At 47.8% G+C, this 14,314-nt stretch overlaps 5 protein-coding genes across 7 annotated transcripts; 2 read left to right on the forward strand and 3 right to left on the reverse strand.

Annotated features, from left to right (window-relative positions):
* Positions 1-46: 46 nt before the first annotated feature.
* LOC9646102 (alpha-glucosidase 2) lies at positions 47-4,531 on the reverse strand. Of its 3 annotated transcripts, XM_024674725.1 has the most exons (24): positions 4,444-4,531; positions 4,235-4,389; positions 3,946-4,182; positions 3,824-3,892; positions 3,632-3,769; positions 3,463-3,580; positions 3,326-3,408; positions 3,182-3,277; positions 2,955-3,123; positions 2,757-2,899; positions 2,614-2,700; positions 2,379-2,564; positions 2,162-2,329; positions 1,986-2,106; positions 1,853-1,922; positions 1,711-1,798; positions 1,542-1,662; positions 1,296-1,495; positions 1,130-1,238; positions 919-1,077; positions 767-869; positions 541-714; positions 341-486; positions 47-277 (listed from the first exon to the last, which is right to left on the reverse strand). In XM_024674725.1, exons 2-24 carry the CDS (start codon positions 4,256-4,258, stop codon positions 87-89), a joined length of 3,000 nt encoding a protein of 999 aa, XP_024530493.1. In that variant the 5' UTR covers positions 4,259-4,389; positions 4,444-4,531; the 3' UTR covers positions 47-86. The 3 variants fall into 3 exon arrangements, with proteins under 3 accessions (XP_024530493.1, XP_024530491.1, XP_024530492.1); XM_024674723.1 differs by having other exon boundaries at positions 3,326-3,580; XM_024674724.1 differs by having other exon boundaries at positions 3,326-3,580; positions 4,235-4,531.
* Positions 4,532-4,662: 131 nt separating this feature from the next.
* On the forward strand, positions 4,663-5,556 carry LOC9646103 (peptide methionine sulfoxide reductase A1). The gene is made up of 4 exons (XM_002969756.2): positions 4,663-4,769; positions 4,885-5,061; positions 5,133-5,420; positions 5,483-5,556. Exons 1-3 carry the CDS (start codon positions 4,692-4,694, stop codon positions 5,382-5,384), a joined length of 507 nt encoding a protein of 168 aa, XP_002969802.2. The 5' UTR covers positions 4,663-4,691; the 3' UTR covers positions 5,385-5,420; positions 5,483-5,556.
* On the reverse strand, positions 5,531-7,813 carry LOC9645558 (serine/threonine-protein kinase HT1). Its single transcript, XM_002970016.2, has 3 exons — positions 6,884-7,813; positions 6,141-6,602; positions 5,531-6,032 (listed from the first exon to the last, which is right to left on the reverse strand). Exons 1-3 carry the CDS (start codon positions 7,475-7,477, stop codon positions 5,781-5,783), a joined length of 1,308 nt encoding a protein of 435 aa, XP_002970062.2. The 5' UTR covers positions 7,478-7,813; the 3' UTR covers positions 5,531-5,780.
* Positions 7,814-9,943: 2,130 nt separating this feature from the next.
* On the reverse strand, positions 9,944-12,146 carry LOC9646237 (BTB/POZ and MATH domain-containing protein 2). The gene is made up of 4 exons (XM_002970017.2): positions 11,374-12,146; positions 10,662-11,010; positions 10,306-10,576; positions 9,944-10,244 (listed from the first exon to the last, which is right to left on the reverse strand). The coding sequence occupies exons 1-4, from the start codon at positions 11,778-11,780 to the stop codon at positions 10,054-10,056; spliced, it is 1,218 nt and encodes a 405-aa protein (XP_002970063.1). The 5' UTR covers positions 11,781-12,146; the 3' UTR covers positions 9,944-10,053.
* A 73-nt stretch (positions 12,147-12,219) lies between these two features.
* LOC9646238 (E3 ubiquitin-protein ligase SP1) lies at positions 12,220-14,305 on the forward strand. The gene is made up of 11 exons (XM_024674745.1): positions 12,220-12,496; positions 12,567-12,619; positions 12,684-12,808; positions 12,884-12,979; positions 13,058-13,195; positions 13,257-13,322; positions 13,371-13,483; positions 13,538-13,648; positions 13,711-13,757; positions 13,831-13,936; positions 14,061-14,305. Exons 1-11 carry the CDS (start codon positions 12,423-12,425, stop codon positions 14,161-14,163), a joined length of 1,032 nt encoding a protein of 343 aa, XP_024530513.1. The 5' UTR covers positions 12,220-12,422; the 3' UTR covers positions 14,164-14,305.
* The last annotated feature ends 9 nt before the right edge of the window (positions 14,306-14,314 follow it).

Genomic DNA, 14,314 nt, shown 5'->3' on the forward strand with positions numbered 1-14,314 from the left:
CTATTTTATAAGCTTGGCTTCTACGGGGCAAAAATACACGATCATATCTTTTAAACTATGCCATTATTAATTAAAACCATTTGTACTTACACTTTGATAATTTGGTAATGGTGTGAGATTTGGAGCGGGGTTTCTTTGGAGAGTGATCGTTCTTCCGACCACAGCCCCAAGCTGCATTCCGCGCCGCCCCAATGCACAAGGCAAACACTTACTTCCTTGACGTTGAATCGGTTCACTACTGCGTAGCCTGATTCCTTGTCCACGAGCATCCACTCGCCTGGAAAAACAAGCAAATGGAACTCTAGAAACCATTCTCTCAGAAAAACTTGACGATTTCTACCGTTTGGTCTGTCGTCTCCGCGCAAGAACGTCTCTCCAAACGTGGCGCCGAGTTCTTTCTTGGCCCCGTTGACGGCCGTGAACTTGACAAGCGTTTCAGAGGGATGCGGCACCTGAAACGATGGCTGGACCCGAAGGCACACAATCCTGGTCCAAGAGAATCAAAATAATGTGAAGTGTATCGAGGTTTTGTTGCAGTACCTTGAGTATCCGCCAGCGCCAGCTCCAACAGATCTCGCTACAATCTGGGAGGTAATATGGACAACTTTCGGGGACTTCTTGTGAATGGCAATCTCTCTGGACATAACCAGTCCGCCACCAAGATCACACTCCATAGACAGGACGTCCTCCCCGTTTATCTCTAGGAGGCTCCGACTGGCAGCCACAGACGTGCAAGTTAGTGGCAGAACACAACAATGTCACCAACCTCAGAACATTGTATTCTTCGGTGCAACCAGGGCCGCGGTGTTCGCTAGTGCTGTATTCCTCGTAGCCGCCACCTTCTACCCGGCTTGGGAAAAAATCAATACCTGCGTTTCAACCATCAGTACCAAATCCCGGCCGAAAACACAGACAGACCTGTTTCCTTGTGGACCATTGAAATGATGCGACCACCAATCCAAGGTACCACCTTAAGCTGAAAGTCTGTGCCTGAGAGTTCAATTAAAACTCTAGGAGCACCAACACCCTTGAGCTTATCGTGTGTGACGTCGTATTCTGCCAAACCTTTCACTTTCGCTGCATTGTCAACTCATCAGCCAGACCAATTCAATATAAAAGCCATACATACCATTCTTCTCTTCGACTTGCTTGACCGCAGCTTCTACAAGCTTCCGCATTTCCTCGGAACCCGGCAGCTTCATCAACAGGTCATCTCCATCCTGGCCGTCAGCATTGATCTTCAAGATTTACGAAGAGGTTAGATAGGCAGGACATAGAAAAATTTGTGTAAGTACCTCAGCACGGTCGCCAATTAACAGACGAACACGAAGGGGTCGCTTTGGTCTCTTCAGAGCGCCTTGTACGGCTGCCACTTTGATCAACACTTCACTTCCGTTGCTCCTGCTCTTTGCTTCGTAATGCGTTAGTAAAAATTGTCCTTTCTGGTAACCAAAACTTTCTCCGTCGTCTTCGTAAAGTACACCCTCGGCATTACCTGCAGCTCTACGTCACCTTTTGGCAGCAAATGGAGCATTTCCTACCGTCTTTGTCGAGAGCAATAATAAGTGTTACTGGGTCCTCAAAGTGCGCTTCGCCTAGGTGCTCAATTCGGGGACCAGCAGGTATGATGGAACCACCTCTCAAATGGAGAAGTGAAAGGTCCTGCGAATCCACGTAAAAATCAAAAGAAAAAAATATATTCTGATTTACAGGATGATAGTCATCAAAATCAAAGCGCTGCCATATCCCAGAAGGAAGAACAATTGTCTTTGGATCGACAACCTTGTCTGGATCGGTACTGTAGTAAATAAAAGTCAAACGCGTGGCGAGAAAAAGCAAAAGTCAGCTATACCTTGCGGACACTAGCAGAGAACCTAGCAGAAAGCTTGTCTCGACTTTCCGTAGCTTTGGATCTTTGCAATCTAGAACAGAAATAAAACGGTTACAAGCATTGACAATATTATTACCATAAACAAAGGACAAACCAGCAAAAAAAATTGGAGTCATCACTGGTAGTCCCTTAGTATGTGCAAAGTATACCAACGTGTATAAATGAGGCAGCAGCTGGTATCTTCGTAGCAAGGCAAGACGGCAGACATTCTTACACTAAAACAAAACAGTAATATGATTCTATGAGCAGTAACGTATCTCCGGCATTTACCTCATCACCAAACGACCACGGTTCGTGATCAACCGTCCCTTTCTCAGAATGTCCTCGAGCAAATGGAAACAGTGCCCCGAATCCCATCCATCTACCAAAAAGTCTAGCAGTTGCATCGCCCGCAAAACCTCCGATATCAGGTCCAGTTAGTGGTGATCCACTCAGGCTCTGTGAAGCAAAAAAGTTAGCCACAGCAGACGAACAAAAATTCATGTACCAGATTGAGGGCCATTGCTATACTCATATGTGCGTGATCCCAGTTGGATGAATTGTCGCCTGTCCATGTAGCAGCATATCTCTGGCTTCCCATGAAGCCCGCTCGAGTAAGAACGAATGGCCGCTTAGTGGGGTTTGCAAGCAGCATTCCTTCGTACGTCGCTCTGGCCATCAGCATCCCATACACCTGAAAATTCAAAGACCAATCAGCAGAATGCTTGCAAAGAGTTTCATACGTTGTGATAGTGACGGTGATTTTGTGTCCCTCCGATTTCTGGATCTCCACTGTGCATATTATCTTCAGGCATTGTTTTCGACACTGACTGCATTAGTTTACTTAAGTTTTAAACTTGAACTCATTTTTTAAATACATTTGTACCTTGAAAACAGCGGGCTCGTTCATATCATTCCATATGCCATCGACTCCGTTAGAAACGAAGTCTTTTATCAGGTTACTCCACCATGCACGGACTTTCTTTTGGGTATAATCCGGAAAAACGCAAGGTCCAGGCCAGACATCACCTGAAGGCAGCTTGCGTTTATAAGAGAGAACCAAATTACAGCAAAATGAGCTTACCAACAAAATGCTTTCCACTTGCATCCACAACCCATGCATCTTCAGAACACCCCTCATTGTATATGAAATAATCTTCATCCTTCTTAATCCCCGGGTCAATCATCCAGACAGCTTTGAATCCCCTCCCACGCAAAGTCGTTGCAAGACCAATAGGATCCGGGAACTTTTCCTGAAACAGTAACGAAAAATGGACGAGTTAAGCACATCACGGTAACGTCTCGCATTACTTTGTCAAATGTGAAGCAACGAAATCCGTTCATGTAGTCGATATCCATCCAAACAACGTCAGCAGGTATTCTGTGCTCGCGAAAAAGCCTGGAGATCTAATATAAAGAACTTGTCAATTGCCACGTGAAAACTAGAAACGCAACCTCGTCAACTCTCGACGCTGGCTCGTAGCTATAGCGGCATTGGTGATATCCCAGGGCCCACTTCGGAGGCATATTCATGGTCCCTTTGAGATAATACATTACATCAGCACCACCAAGAACTAAGTAAAAAAGCTTACCAGTAGCGTTTGCCAGTGCCACCAGTAGATCTTCTGGTGCCGGATACGGTCCGAATACGATAACTGGATAGAAGCAATCGGCAGCAAATCGAATCGTTGATTCCTTGCGAAGATCCACCTACAGGAAGCACAATGGATCATCTTCGTCATTAATTTCTAGATCGCTTACTTCACACTTTCGGGTAGTGTCGGCCAGTACCCCCAGTACTTCGCCACTGGGAAGGACAACGAAGACCCAAGGGTGTGACTGATAAAGGCAGGGGCTGTTCTTTCCGTAGCCCCAAGAGTCGGTGTTCCACGTATACATCTGCAAAACGCAAGTAAAAACTTAGTTTCTTCACTTAAGTCTAATCCAACTTACTCTTTTTCCTGTTCGCTCTAGAGGCCCGCTGACTTCTCCCGTTCCATAGAACGAAGCTCCCGAAGGAAGCTGGAAATTTAGAGTGAGAGCTTTCAAAAGATAGAATCCACAGGATATCATACCGCTAGGATTACTGTCTGGGTGGAATCGTCGTCCAGGCTAAAGAGAGGAACAAAGAGCGGCTTGACAGTCGATTCCAAGCGCTTTTCCCGCCTCTCGGCCGGCACAAACGAAAGAGAAGGGAAGCACTTCGCGCGACTCTCCTCGTCGCAATCGAAGCGGAGTATTTTGGCCTCTAGAACAGCCATGCAACCCATCTTCGATGCCGCCATAGCTCCGACCTTAATGCTGCTCGAGATCTGGGATCGATCGCATGAGAGAAGAGGAGAAGAAATGCCGAGAATGCCGCACCTTTTTAAACGGGAAGCACGACATAGGCTCCACGCGCAGCGCCTCGCCAAGCGTTACACGCTGCCGACGCTCGCGACAAGCGATGGATAAAACAGCCGCGAGCAGAGGATCGGGAGGAGGAGCGCAAGGAAACGCATCGATCGGCTGCAGCGCAGCTGGAACAAGCAAGCATTCGATGAAAATCCCTGCATTGAAGAGCTTCTCCCTACCGGATGCGCCAGCGCCAGCGCCACTCGCTCGCTGCTCGCTCGCGCTAACCTAAAACCGTTTAGCTTCTTTAGGGCGAATCACGAGACTCAAGTAGCAATCACTTTGTTTGTTCACCAACGCGAATGCCGTAAATATGCCATGGCATCATAAAGATGCCATGCCACGTCATAAAGCGTCACCAGGAGAACTGGACAAGTCAGCGTAGGACACGTCATTGATTTAGGTCTTTGCTCTTGCTCCATCGGCAATGGCTATGGCGACATTCGCAGCGGGATGCTTCTGGAGCGTGGAGCTCGCATTTCAGCGCATTCCCGGCGTGATCAAGGTGCGTGATCTGTGATTTCTCTCCTTTAGTGTCTCGATCGATCGATCGATCAATCGGTGATCGATTGCGGCGGATTTTCCGAGAGGGAGTGATTGTGTTCGCATTCCTTGTGTAGACGACCGTCGGGTACACGCAAGGAAGCAAGGAATCTCCCACATACCACGACGTTTGCACTGGCAGGACCGGCCACGCCGAAGCCGTGCTCGTCGAGTATGATCCAAAGGAGGTCTCGTACACAGCGCTGCTGGACGCGTTCTGGAAGAAGCACGATCCAACACAGGCCGATGGCCAGGTAAAAGTTTTAGAGACAGCGATTGATCGATCCACGCTCTCTTTTCACTTTTTCTTTTCGTCTTTTCACAGGGAAATGACTTAGGATCCCAGTACCGATCCGGCATATACTTCCACACACCCGAGCAAGAGAAGCTCGCAAAGCAATCTCTCGAGCAAGAGCAGCAACGACTCGGCAAGAAAATCGTGACCGAGCTTCTTCCGGCCACAACCTTCTACCCCGCCGAGGATTACCACCAGCAGTATCTCGAGAAAGGCGGGCGAGGTGGGCGCAAGCAATCGGCTGCCAAGGGCTGCACGGATCCCATCAGATGCTACGGCTGAGTCAAACGAGATCGCGAAACACACTACGAAAAAGAGGTAACGAACAACGCTGTGTGTAAACGATTTCATGCTTATCCGCCTGTCAACTCTCGTTGCAGGGAAAGTCCAAATAAGCAGCGCTCTTGTGGCTCGCTCTGGGTGGTGTGAAAATAAAAACGTTCTTTCTTCATCATCTTGTGTCGATCGTCAGGGGGGCCACCAATATGAGATCTAGCACGCTACGCAAGAAAAACAAGTAAAAACAAAGAAAGCAGCGCCCCCCCCTTGAACAATCCGATCACTACAAGTAAGCATCGATCATCGACTCAACTCCTAAGTTTCTCTAAACTCTAAGCGACGACCCCCCCCTCTTCTCGCTGTCCCTCTCGATCGACTGACCTGTGGAGTGGTGGTGTGTCACTTACAGTTGCAGCGGACGGGCGTACACTTCTTGCAGCGCGAGAAGCATCCCAGGAAGGACTTGGTTCGCTCCGAGGGCCAGTGCCAAGTGTTGTAAGACATGGCCTTGCTGGACGAATCGTCGAGCTGCTCCAACGTGTTGACGATCTCTGGGAAGCCGGGCCTCTTGTCCGGATTAGCGGACCAGCATCTTCGCATCAGCGCGGCCAGTGCGCTTGGACAGTTCTCGGGCACCTCGGGCCGCGCGTCCTAGATAAAAGGCAAAGAAACTTCGATCAGGGCTGGAAGGAAGAAGACGATGACGACGACTTCGAAGAACAAAAAAGAAGCAAAGAAAAAAAGGCGAGAGCTACACACCTTGTGAAGAACAGCGTACGCGACTTGCACGGCTTGCATTTCTTGGAAGGGGACTTGGCCGGTGACGAGCTCCCACAGGACGATGCCGAAGCTGTAAACGTCGACTTTGGTGGAGCACTTGTTCTTGCCGCTGATCATCTCGGGCGCCATCCAGCGGTACGTGCCCACGTCCGCCTTGCCGACGCTGGGGGCGTCCGCCTCGCACCGCGCGACGCCAAAGTCCGTGATCTTGACGCACATATCGCTGTCCAGGACGAGGTTCTCCGACTTAAGATCGCCGTGGATGACGCGCTGCGAGTGGATGTACTCCATCCCCCGCGCGATGTCCATGGCCATGCCCAGCGTCACCTTGAGTGGCAGCGAGCTGGGCTCGTTCTTGTGGAGGAATCCGCGCAGCGAGCCGCCCGCGAGGTACTCGGTCACGACGCAGTACACGGGTGGCTTCTTGCAAGCCGCGACGAACTGCAATGCAAAAGAACGAAGAAAGTGAGCGAGCGTTCGCGCAAAGTTGTCACGACCAAAATGCTGCTAGATCATCTTCTTTTCTTCGGGAGAGAAGAAAAGAAGCCATGAATTCTCAGAGAGAGAAAGAAGCCACGAATCTCAGCCATGCCACTCGATCGAAAAGGTAAAGAAAATGCCGACAAGCACGAATTCTCGATCAAGAACGCGAGGAGGGGCCAGAGATTTAAGAGAAACGCTCGTCAAGATCAATCGAAAAGGAAAAAGGAGAAGGAATCGACCTGGACGATGTTACGGTGATGGAGACGCGAGAGCAGCGAGACCTCATGCGCGAATTGCCTATCCACCATCCGGGACACCTCCTCGTCCTCTTCCGGCTGCCTCATCACCTTGACAGCCACGGCCTTGCCTTTGTAGATCCCGTGATAGAGCCGGCTGTGCGCTCCCGACGCGAATTTGTGGCCCAGGAACAGCTGCGTCATGTCCACTACCCATTCCTCCGATCGCTCTACCGCCTTGACCTCGCCAATCCCTTCCAGGTACTGCGACCACGATTCCACGCGCTTGGGGACGAGAGCTCTCCCTGGTGCGTTCCCGTGGACGAATTCCTCCACGGTTCTCGCGGGCGATGCGAAGGGGGAGCTCCTGTTGCTGGAGGGGAGAGAGTAATCCGACGAGGAATCGATGAACAGCCGCTTCTTGGATATTTCGAGCGGGATTTCTTCGTGAGACCTGGAGCGCAGCGGCGGCTTACCGATCTTTTGATGCGGGAAGCAAAGATCGGGGATATTTCGAGCGTCGATCCGGTGGCAGACGGAGCGGGAGAAGCTGCAGCGGCCGAGCCATGCCGATTCCGAGGGATTCTCGCGCGCCATCGCCAGAAAAGAATGGAGGAGAAGACGAAGAAGAGGAAAGAAAAGAATCCAACTGCAAGAACACGACAGAGGAGTATTCCAATCCCCCTCTCTCACACCGCGCCCTCGCCTTCCTGATCATCCATGTCAATCAGCCTCAAACACATCGTCGCTGAGAGAGAGCCCCATTCCTCCTCCTCGTCCAAGAGCCCTAAACTCCTCGCTCGCGCTCATATAGATCTCCGCCGTCGCTTGCGCGTATCTCACGGCCAGTGTGGGCCCGCGCGCCGTCACCGTCGGATGCCCGGCACCAACTGCTGGGATTCCTCCCCTACAAGATCATGTCATGCACGAACCACGCACTAAAAAATCACCGTTATTTTTTAATACTCCGCTAAACTTTCCTTGCAATAGCCGCGAGCAAGTTGAGCCTTCAAAGATAAGAGAGGAAACATTGCAACTTGTATGTAAAAGTTGTTTTGGTTGCAACTTGGCTGATCTCACAAAGAAATCCTCCTGGGCATTTGTCGTTGACTTGTTAGGGCTAGTGTTTGATCACGGGCGCCCGCTGCTGGGCTTGTGCCGGGGGAGTCAAATCTTTCCTGCCCGGGTTTCTTGGATGGATTTCAATGGCATGGAGAAAATATGGAACTCGTGAAATCGCATCTAGCGGGATCGCCTTGGACTAAATTAATCTCGTGTATTCTTTTGTGAGAGAGTCAGTCCAGTACGGGGATGTACACGTACGGGTGGGCACGGCTAGTGACAGAGATGGATGGATGGATGGAGACCACGCTCTTTTTCTCTTTCGGCCCTAGGGAGGAAAAAATGTGGCGCATCAAGAAGGTGGCGAGTGGTGGTCCATTCCAACACCTTTTGGGGTGCATTGGATATTTCCTGGCATATGCAGGGTTGAATTGCATGGAGCTTGATTTGTTGGAATAATCAAAATATTATTCCTATTTTAATGAATATTTTTTTAGTTAGTTTTATTTTTGGATCTATAATCTTTGTTTGGATATTAGCTACAAATTTGATAATTTAGAATTTAAAATTTTTCAAACCAAAACAATAATCAAGCTGTTGTTCACCAATCAAAATCATAATGAAGTGGCAATTATATATTTACGCCAAGAAAACTGTGTTTTGAATGTTAGATATCTTCATCTCCAGCAGAAACTTTAATTTTCTTATTTTGATTTTTACCAAAATAATAACACATTGCTATATTATGATTTATATAATTCACAAAATAATTATCGTTATGAGTTTTGCCATCTAGCACCTCATAATGCTATTATGTTCCATTAATTTGATATTTAAATGTATTAAATTTTAAATTATAATAACATTAAGCTATTAAATGACTATCTAAACTGCAAAGTGTCTTTATAGAAACTAAATTTATTAAATAATATTATTTTTAAAATTTATAATATTAAATTATAATTATTAGTTATTATTTGTATGATAATTTTTAATAAATACTTGGATGATAAATTATAGAATTAATTTAAGAGAGACTTATGGTGAAGGAAAATTGATTCCAAATGATTTCTTTATTAATTTCTGAGACTGTTGAAGTTCCTAAAATTTATGTATTATTGTTTGCTAATTATTTCAAAGATATATAAATATAGTAACTATTTATCCCAAAGACATTTATAAACCATATTTTAAATAATTAAGGTAATAAATTTAATATTTTAAAGCATATTCACTATTGTAATTTTCTATTTATTATGAGTAACATATTTTTAGTAAGTAGCTTAGCCTTGCTAGGTTTTGTCTAATTCAGATATTCTCTTTTATGTAAAATATATTTTTGTTGTTTAATATTAAAACGAAGAAACTTTTTGAGTATTCACGTGATTATTGTAAAGGTTGGCTAGTTTCCTATATGTTTTATATGATTTATATGTTTACATTTTGGAAGCTAGAAGAGAATGCAGTGAAGGTATGAGAAAGAGCCCCTCAGGTGGGAACATTATCCTATAACAAATTTGAATGTCATTATCCTCGCTTGTGCTCACGACGTTGTGTGTGAATATGAGTTCGGCACCAGCTGGTGCTCTGTTATAAGTCGCCGATGGATTTAGCCTTGCTAGTAAAAATCGGGCCTGGGACTCCACAAGAAACATTGAATCCACCAAAAGCCACAAACAGTTTTACCCGGGAACATACACTACAAGATGGAGGCAATTCCGATCCTGGTGGAGTGCTCATGGAAGACGACACCAGGGACGGTTGAATCATTAAAAAGAAAGTTTTGTCAGTGTTTCTCGCATTCCGAAGTGTGCAGTCTCGTTGATAAACACCTGGAAAACAGCACATTGAGACACATGAAAACAAGTGGGGCAACGAACTTTGCTCAGACGGATCGTCTTTCCACCAATTCTAGGGCAAGTAGTCCGCTCCGAGAATCTTTGCGAGCTTGAAATCGTTGATGGCTTTGCACGCTCTAGCCAGCTCGAAAATGTTTTTGAGTAAATGAACCTAAAGGCTTTATGTATAGATCCGGTCAACAAACATTTGACCATCGTCTTGACTAGCGAGACATTGACTGCTCAATGTTTGGATGGATTTTTTTTGCACTTTCACGTTTTTTGCCTCACTCTTCTACCATTCACGTCGCCACCGTCGGAGAGTTGGCCCCAAATGTAGCCACCTTTACCACCACTTCCCACGAATAAATCTTTCCCTACTCCAGCTACAGTCTTGAGCAGATCAAACAGCAGCACTGGACAGCTCTCGCGGAGATAGTCGTATCCCTCGGATTGCATCACGGCTGGAAGCGCGAGTAAGAGATTTAGAAACAATCGGTCGATGAAAAGAGACTAGAAACTTACCCGAGAGATTGTCCGCGGCGTACTTCAGGCACACTCCTTTGAGCTGGGAAGCGTGGTGGAGCTCCGCGAGAGCCAGCGTTGTCGCCACTGTGTCCACGCTCACGGTCTCGCAGAGCTTGGCCTCGCACAGGAGTCTCAAGCGATCTAGTCCGTATCTATCGGCGGCTGCTAGCAAGTGCTGGTAGAGGAGAGTCGGGGACGAGGAGGACGAAACTCCCGAGAGCTCGGCCGTGTCAGGAAGAGCGTCCGTGTACATGAACTGTAGCATTGCCTGCAACAATATCGCAACTCATTCAGTCTAGCTTAGCATCGATCGTCAAGAACGAAAAGAAAGAAATAAAGCGTGACTTGCGTACCTTAAAGACTGGAGCTAAAATGTCTTCTACTCGTAGAACATCACTGGTGCGCTCCCGGAGGGGCCCCATAAGCTGCGCCTTGAAAACAGGAGATCGGGCCGCAAGCACAAGCTTGTGAGCCTTGAACGTCTCCCCGTCCGCGTCAAAGGTGAGATCGGCGCCCTCTCCGCTCTCGAAAAGAGCTCCAAAGTGCTTACCAATATCCTGCTCCGGTGGCTGGATAGAATAGATCTTTGTGACTTGTGTCCACGACATGACGACGCCAACGGTACACGTTATGTCAAGGCTGTCGTTGTTCAAATAGTCCGACATCTCCAGCGCCTCTCGCCTAAAGAAACGCTTGTATCCCCTGGAACAGTACGAGAATATAAGAAGGAAATTAAACAAATGTGGAAGATCAATTAGGAACATCACTGAGTAAACAACTCGAGAAAGCGCGAGAACAAACACAAACACGCAGGATCGAAAAAAAGGAAGCTTTTGACACCTCTGTACCATACGAATCCAGAAAGGAAGAACAAAACCTCTATACAAACAGTCACCATCCACGAAAATGATTAAAGAATCTTCACGAGCTACAAACTCTAGAAACAAACACAAAGCAGAAGTATAAAACTCTCCCAACCAACACAAAGAAACAAAGAACACAAAGAAAGAACCAAGAAATCTTAAACAAGCCCACCAAGAAAGAGTAGAGAAAACTTCTACGTACCACATGCTGCCGCGGTACTTCAAAGTGTAGGGACCTCCCTCTAAAGATCGATCAAAATGGCTGTGGACTTTGTGCTTGCCTTTCCCACTTTGATCCACCAGCGTGAGCTCAAACAGCGCCCGGACGTCGGTGCCGTCGCTGGCGAGCGCGATGAACACCGAGACGTAAAGAGAATTGTCCTCGGCGTTCTTCCCATCTGGATAGAAGTAAATCGCCCACTGGTAGCCGCCGACCGTGAAAGTGTTGCTGGCTATATACTTCCCAACGCCCATGCCTTTGGCCAGCGAATATCCGTTGATCGTAAAATGATGCGACCCATTCTTCGTCTCCGTCACACTACGCGATCTCGAGGGCGTGCTGCTCACAACACCTTCCTGCTGTAATGCCACTGCTGGAGCCCGTGCCATGGAAATCCAAGCTCATTCTTCCTCCTCCAGCCTCATCGAGATTGATGATTCGCGACGGCGACGGCGACGACGAAGAAGTGGAAGAAATCCGAGGAACTCCGCGGAAATATCCTAGGTTACCTTCGGCCGCGGTAGAAGCGAGCGAAATCGCGGCCCCAGCTGCGAGAATCACCGACGGATCTTGCGATTTTCCGCGGTGCACGGCGCCGATCCGTCCAATCCCTGGCAAATGCCGACCGGCGACTCCCGTGGCGTGGGTCAGGAATGCGAGTTTCTTTGCGCGGCCGCCATAGCCCTATTTGATTCCGGTCGCCATAGCCGTGCTCATGGATGCATGACCGTGATGATCCACCGTCGATTCGCTGATACGGACGGTTTAGATTCGAAAGGAATTTGCTTGCATTATTTCTTGTACGACTTATAGGTACGGACGTTTTAGGGCTCTCTTTGTGCCGCACTCTTTTGTTTGTTCGACCTGTGCGTCTTGCGGCGGTCGCCGCATTCTTTCTCTACCGATTCTCCGCACGGCGCGATCGATCCAATCGCTAGGTCCGAGGAATCGAGCAATCCAATCGAGGGATCGAGCGAAGATTATGAGGGCGTGGCTACATTCCCAGGGCAAAGATTGGTGAGTAGCGGAGCATGCTACCATGGGGCGGCATCACAATGTGCCTGAGCGGTGTGGCGCTCTATTTTCTCAGCCGCAACAGCGGCAGGTACCTTCGATCTTTCTTCTCATCGATCGATTCGCGATTCATAGGTTTCCATTTTTTGTTCTCCTTACAGAGACGCTGCCACGCTGAAAGCGGTCAGAAGGGTCGATCAATTGAAAGACTTAGGTCTGTAGTCTGGATTTCGTCACGACACTTTCTTTGCTTATGGAAAATTTGGTTGTTTTGGCAGCACATTTGCTCGACTCGGCTTGCAAAGCTGTGCCGCTGGTCGTCACTGTCGCGGGTCGTGTTGGCTCGGAGACGCCGATCGGCTGCGACCATAGCAGCTTGAGGTGTGTCATTTTGGAAGAAACGGTGGGTGCTCCGATTTAATTCTTTTACTTTCCCGTGGATCGGTTCAGAAGCATTGAGAGTGCGTCGTTGCATTAGGCAGAGCAGCATTTTTTGAAGCACAATGACACCGGCTCCTGGATTCAAGACTCGGCTCTCATGCTTTCAAACAACAAGGAGGTTCCTTGGTTCTTGGTGAGTGTTTTTTTCCTTGTCTTAAACTATTTTTCCTGCAGGTTACACCTTGTCGAGCGTCTCACGTTTTAATTGCAGGAGGATGCCAGTGGCCGAGTCTTCATTGTTGGAGCACGGGGAGCTGCTGGCCTGGAACTCACGATCGCTAGTGAGGTTTTTGAAGAGTCCGGTCGGTCCCTCGTTCGGGGAACTTTGGATTATCTGCAAGGTCTCAAGGTGCCTCGTGCTTTTCGATTTTCTTTCCCGATTGTTTTTTTCACTTGCTACGCTCTGTCAGATGCTCGGAGTGAAGCGTGTGGAGAGGGTTCTACCGACTGGAACTGCTCTTACAGTTGTTGGAGAAGTAAGTACTCATGGTAGCCTTAATGGTTTTCTTCAATACAACTTTTAGGCAATCAAAGACGATCAAGGAACGCTGAGAATCCAGAGGCCACATAAAGGACCATTTTACGTTACTCCAAAAAGCATCGATCAGCTGATCGCGAATCTGGGAAAGTGGTCAAGGTGAGTGTGTGCCATCGTTTGGCAATGTATGAGATTTACAGATGTGTTTTGCAGATGGTACAAGTACATGTCTTTGGGCTTCACTTTATTCGGTGTTTTCCTTGTGGCCTCACATACCATCAGATATGTCATGGAGAAGCGGAGAAGAGCGGCCTTGAACAGAAGGTATTCCTCTAAACTCACAACCTTTCTCGCTTGCCGGACTAACAAAATTAGTTTCTTGCCAGAGTAATGGAAGCTGCTGCACGAAGGCGTGAACGGAAAGAGCACGAAGGCAAAGCCCGTCCTCTATTTTGTTTTTTTCTTTTTCTTTGCACTGATTCGTTTGCTTTCTTGTCTGTTATCAGAAGTTGGCGAGTTTGCCAAGGTGGAAACCGCAACAAAACGAGACGGGCGCCTACCCGACCTATGCGTGATTTGTCTGGAGCAAGAATACAACGCTGTCTTTGTCCCGTAAGTTCTGTCGCACCTAAAGATCTTTTTTTTTTTTTTTTGCTTTCTCTTCTCTCAAACGGGGGAAAGTGAAGTTTTCTTGGAAGAACTTGTGACTGATTCGCGTGTCCTGGATTGTTCGCAGATGCGGTCACATGTGTTGTTGCATATCCTGCTCCGCTCAGCTGCAAAATTGCCCATTGTGTCGGCGTCGGATCGAGCAGATTGTGAAGACTTACAGGCATTAGAGTTTGGTGCGCTCGAACGCGAAAGAAGAACGGAAACGAAGGCGAAAAAAAACGAGTTTTTTCTATGGTTTGATTTGGAGCTTTTGTGTACATACAAACGCCAGTTTGGTTTGAATGTGGAGCGTAAGATTCACGTGTGTGATCCGACGGC

Source organism: Selaginella moellendorffii, unplaced genomic scaffold, assembly GCF_000143415.4.
Source record: "Selaginella moellendorffii unplaced genomic scaffold, v1.0 SELMOscaffold_13, whole genome shotgun sequence".
NCBI classification, from domain to species: Eukaryota; Viridiplantae; Streptophyta; class Lycopodiopsida; order Selaginellales; family Selaginellaceae; genus Selaginella; species Selaginella moellendorffii.

Coding starts and splice junctions, on each gene's coding strand:
- LOC9646102 (XM_024674723.1), bottom strand. CDS start 4,258: ATGTCGTGCTTCCCGTTTAAAAAG. Junction 2,900..2,954: donor AAGTGGAAAGCATTTTGTTG/GTAAGCTCATTT, acceptor AGCTGCCTTCAG/GTGATGTCTGGCCTGGACCT. Junction 278..340: donor CGGAGACGACAGACCAAACG/GTAGAAATCGTC, acceptor TTGTTTTTCCAG/GCGAGTGGATGCTCGTGGAC.
- LOC9646103 (XM_002969756.2), top strand. CDS start 4,692: ATGGCTATGGCGACATTCGCAGCGGGATGCTTCTGGAGCGTGGAGCTC. Junction 4,770..4,884: donor GCATTCCCGGCGTGATCAAG/GTGCGTGATCTG, acceptor TTCCTTGTGTAG/ACGACCGTCGGGTACACGCA. Junction 5,062..5,132: donor CAACACAGGCCGATGGCCAG/GTAAAAGTTTTA, acceptor GTCTTTTCACAG/GGAAATGACTTAGGATCCCA.
- LOC9645558 (XM_002970016.2), bottom strand. CDS start 7,477: ATGGCGCGCGAGAATCCCTCGGAATCGGCATGGCTCGGCCGCTGCAGC. Junction 6,603..6,883: donor ATCACCGTAACATCGTCCAG/GTCGATTCCTTC, acceptor TTTGCATTGCAG/TTCGTCGCGGCTTGCAAGAA. Junction 6,033..6,140: donor CGTACGCTGTTCTTCACAAG/GTGTGTAGCTCT, acceptor CCTTTTATCTAG/GACGCGCGGCCCGAGGTGCC.
- LOC9646237 (XM_002970017.2), bottom strand. CDS start 11,780: ATGGCACGGGCTCCAGCAGTGGCATTACAGCAGGAAGGTGTTGTGAGC. Junction 10,577..10,661: donor TTTTAGCTCCAGTCTTTAAG/GTACGCAAGTCA, acceptor ATATTGTTGCAG/GCAATGCTACAGTTCATGTA. Junction 10,245..10,305: donor CGCCGCGGACAATCTCTCGG/GTAAGTTTCTAG, acceptor TCGCGCTTCCAG/CCGTGATGCAATCCGAGGGA.
- LOC9646238 (XM_024674745.1), top strand. CDS start 12,423: ATGCTACCATGGGGCGGCATCACAATGTGCCTGAGCGGTGTGGCGCTC. Junction 13,196..13,256: donor ATTATCTGCAAGGTCTCAAG/GTGCCTCGTGCT, acceptor ACGCTCTGTCAG/ATGCTCGGAGTGAAGCGTGT. Junction 13,758..13,830: donor TGAACGGAAAGAGCACGAAG/GCAAAGCCCGTC, acceptor GTCTGTTATCAG/AAGTTGGCGAGTTTGCCAAG.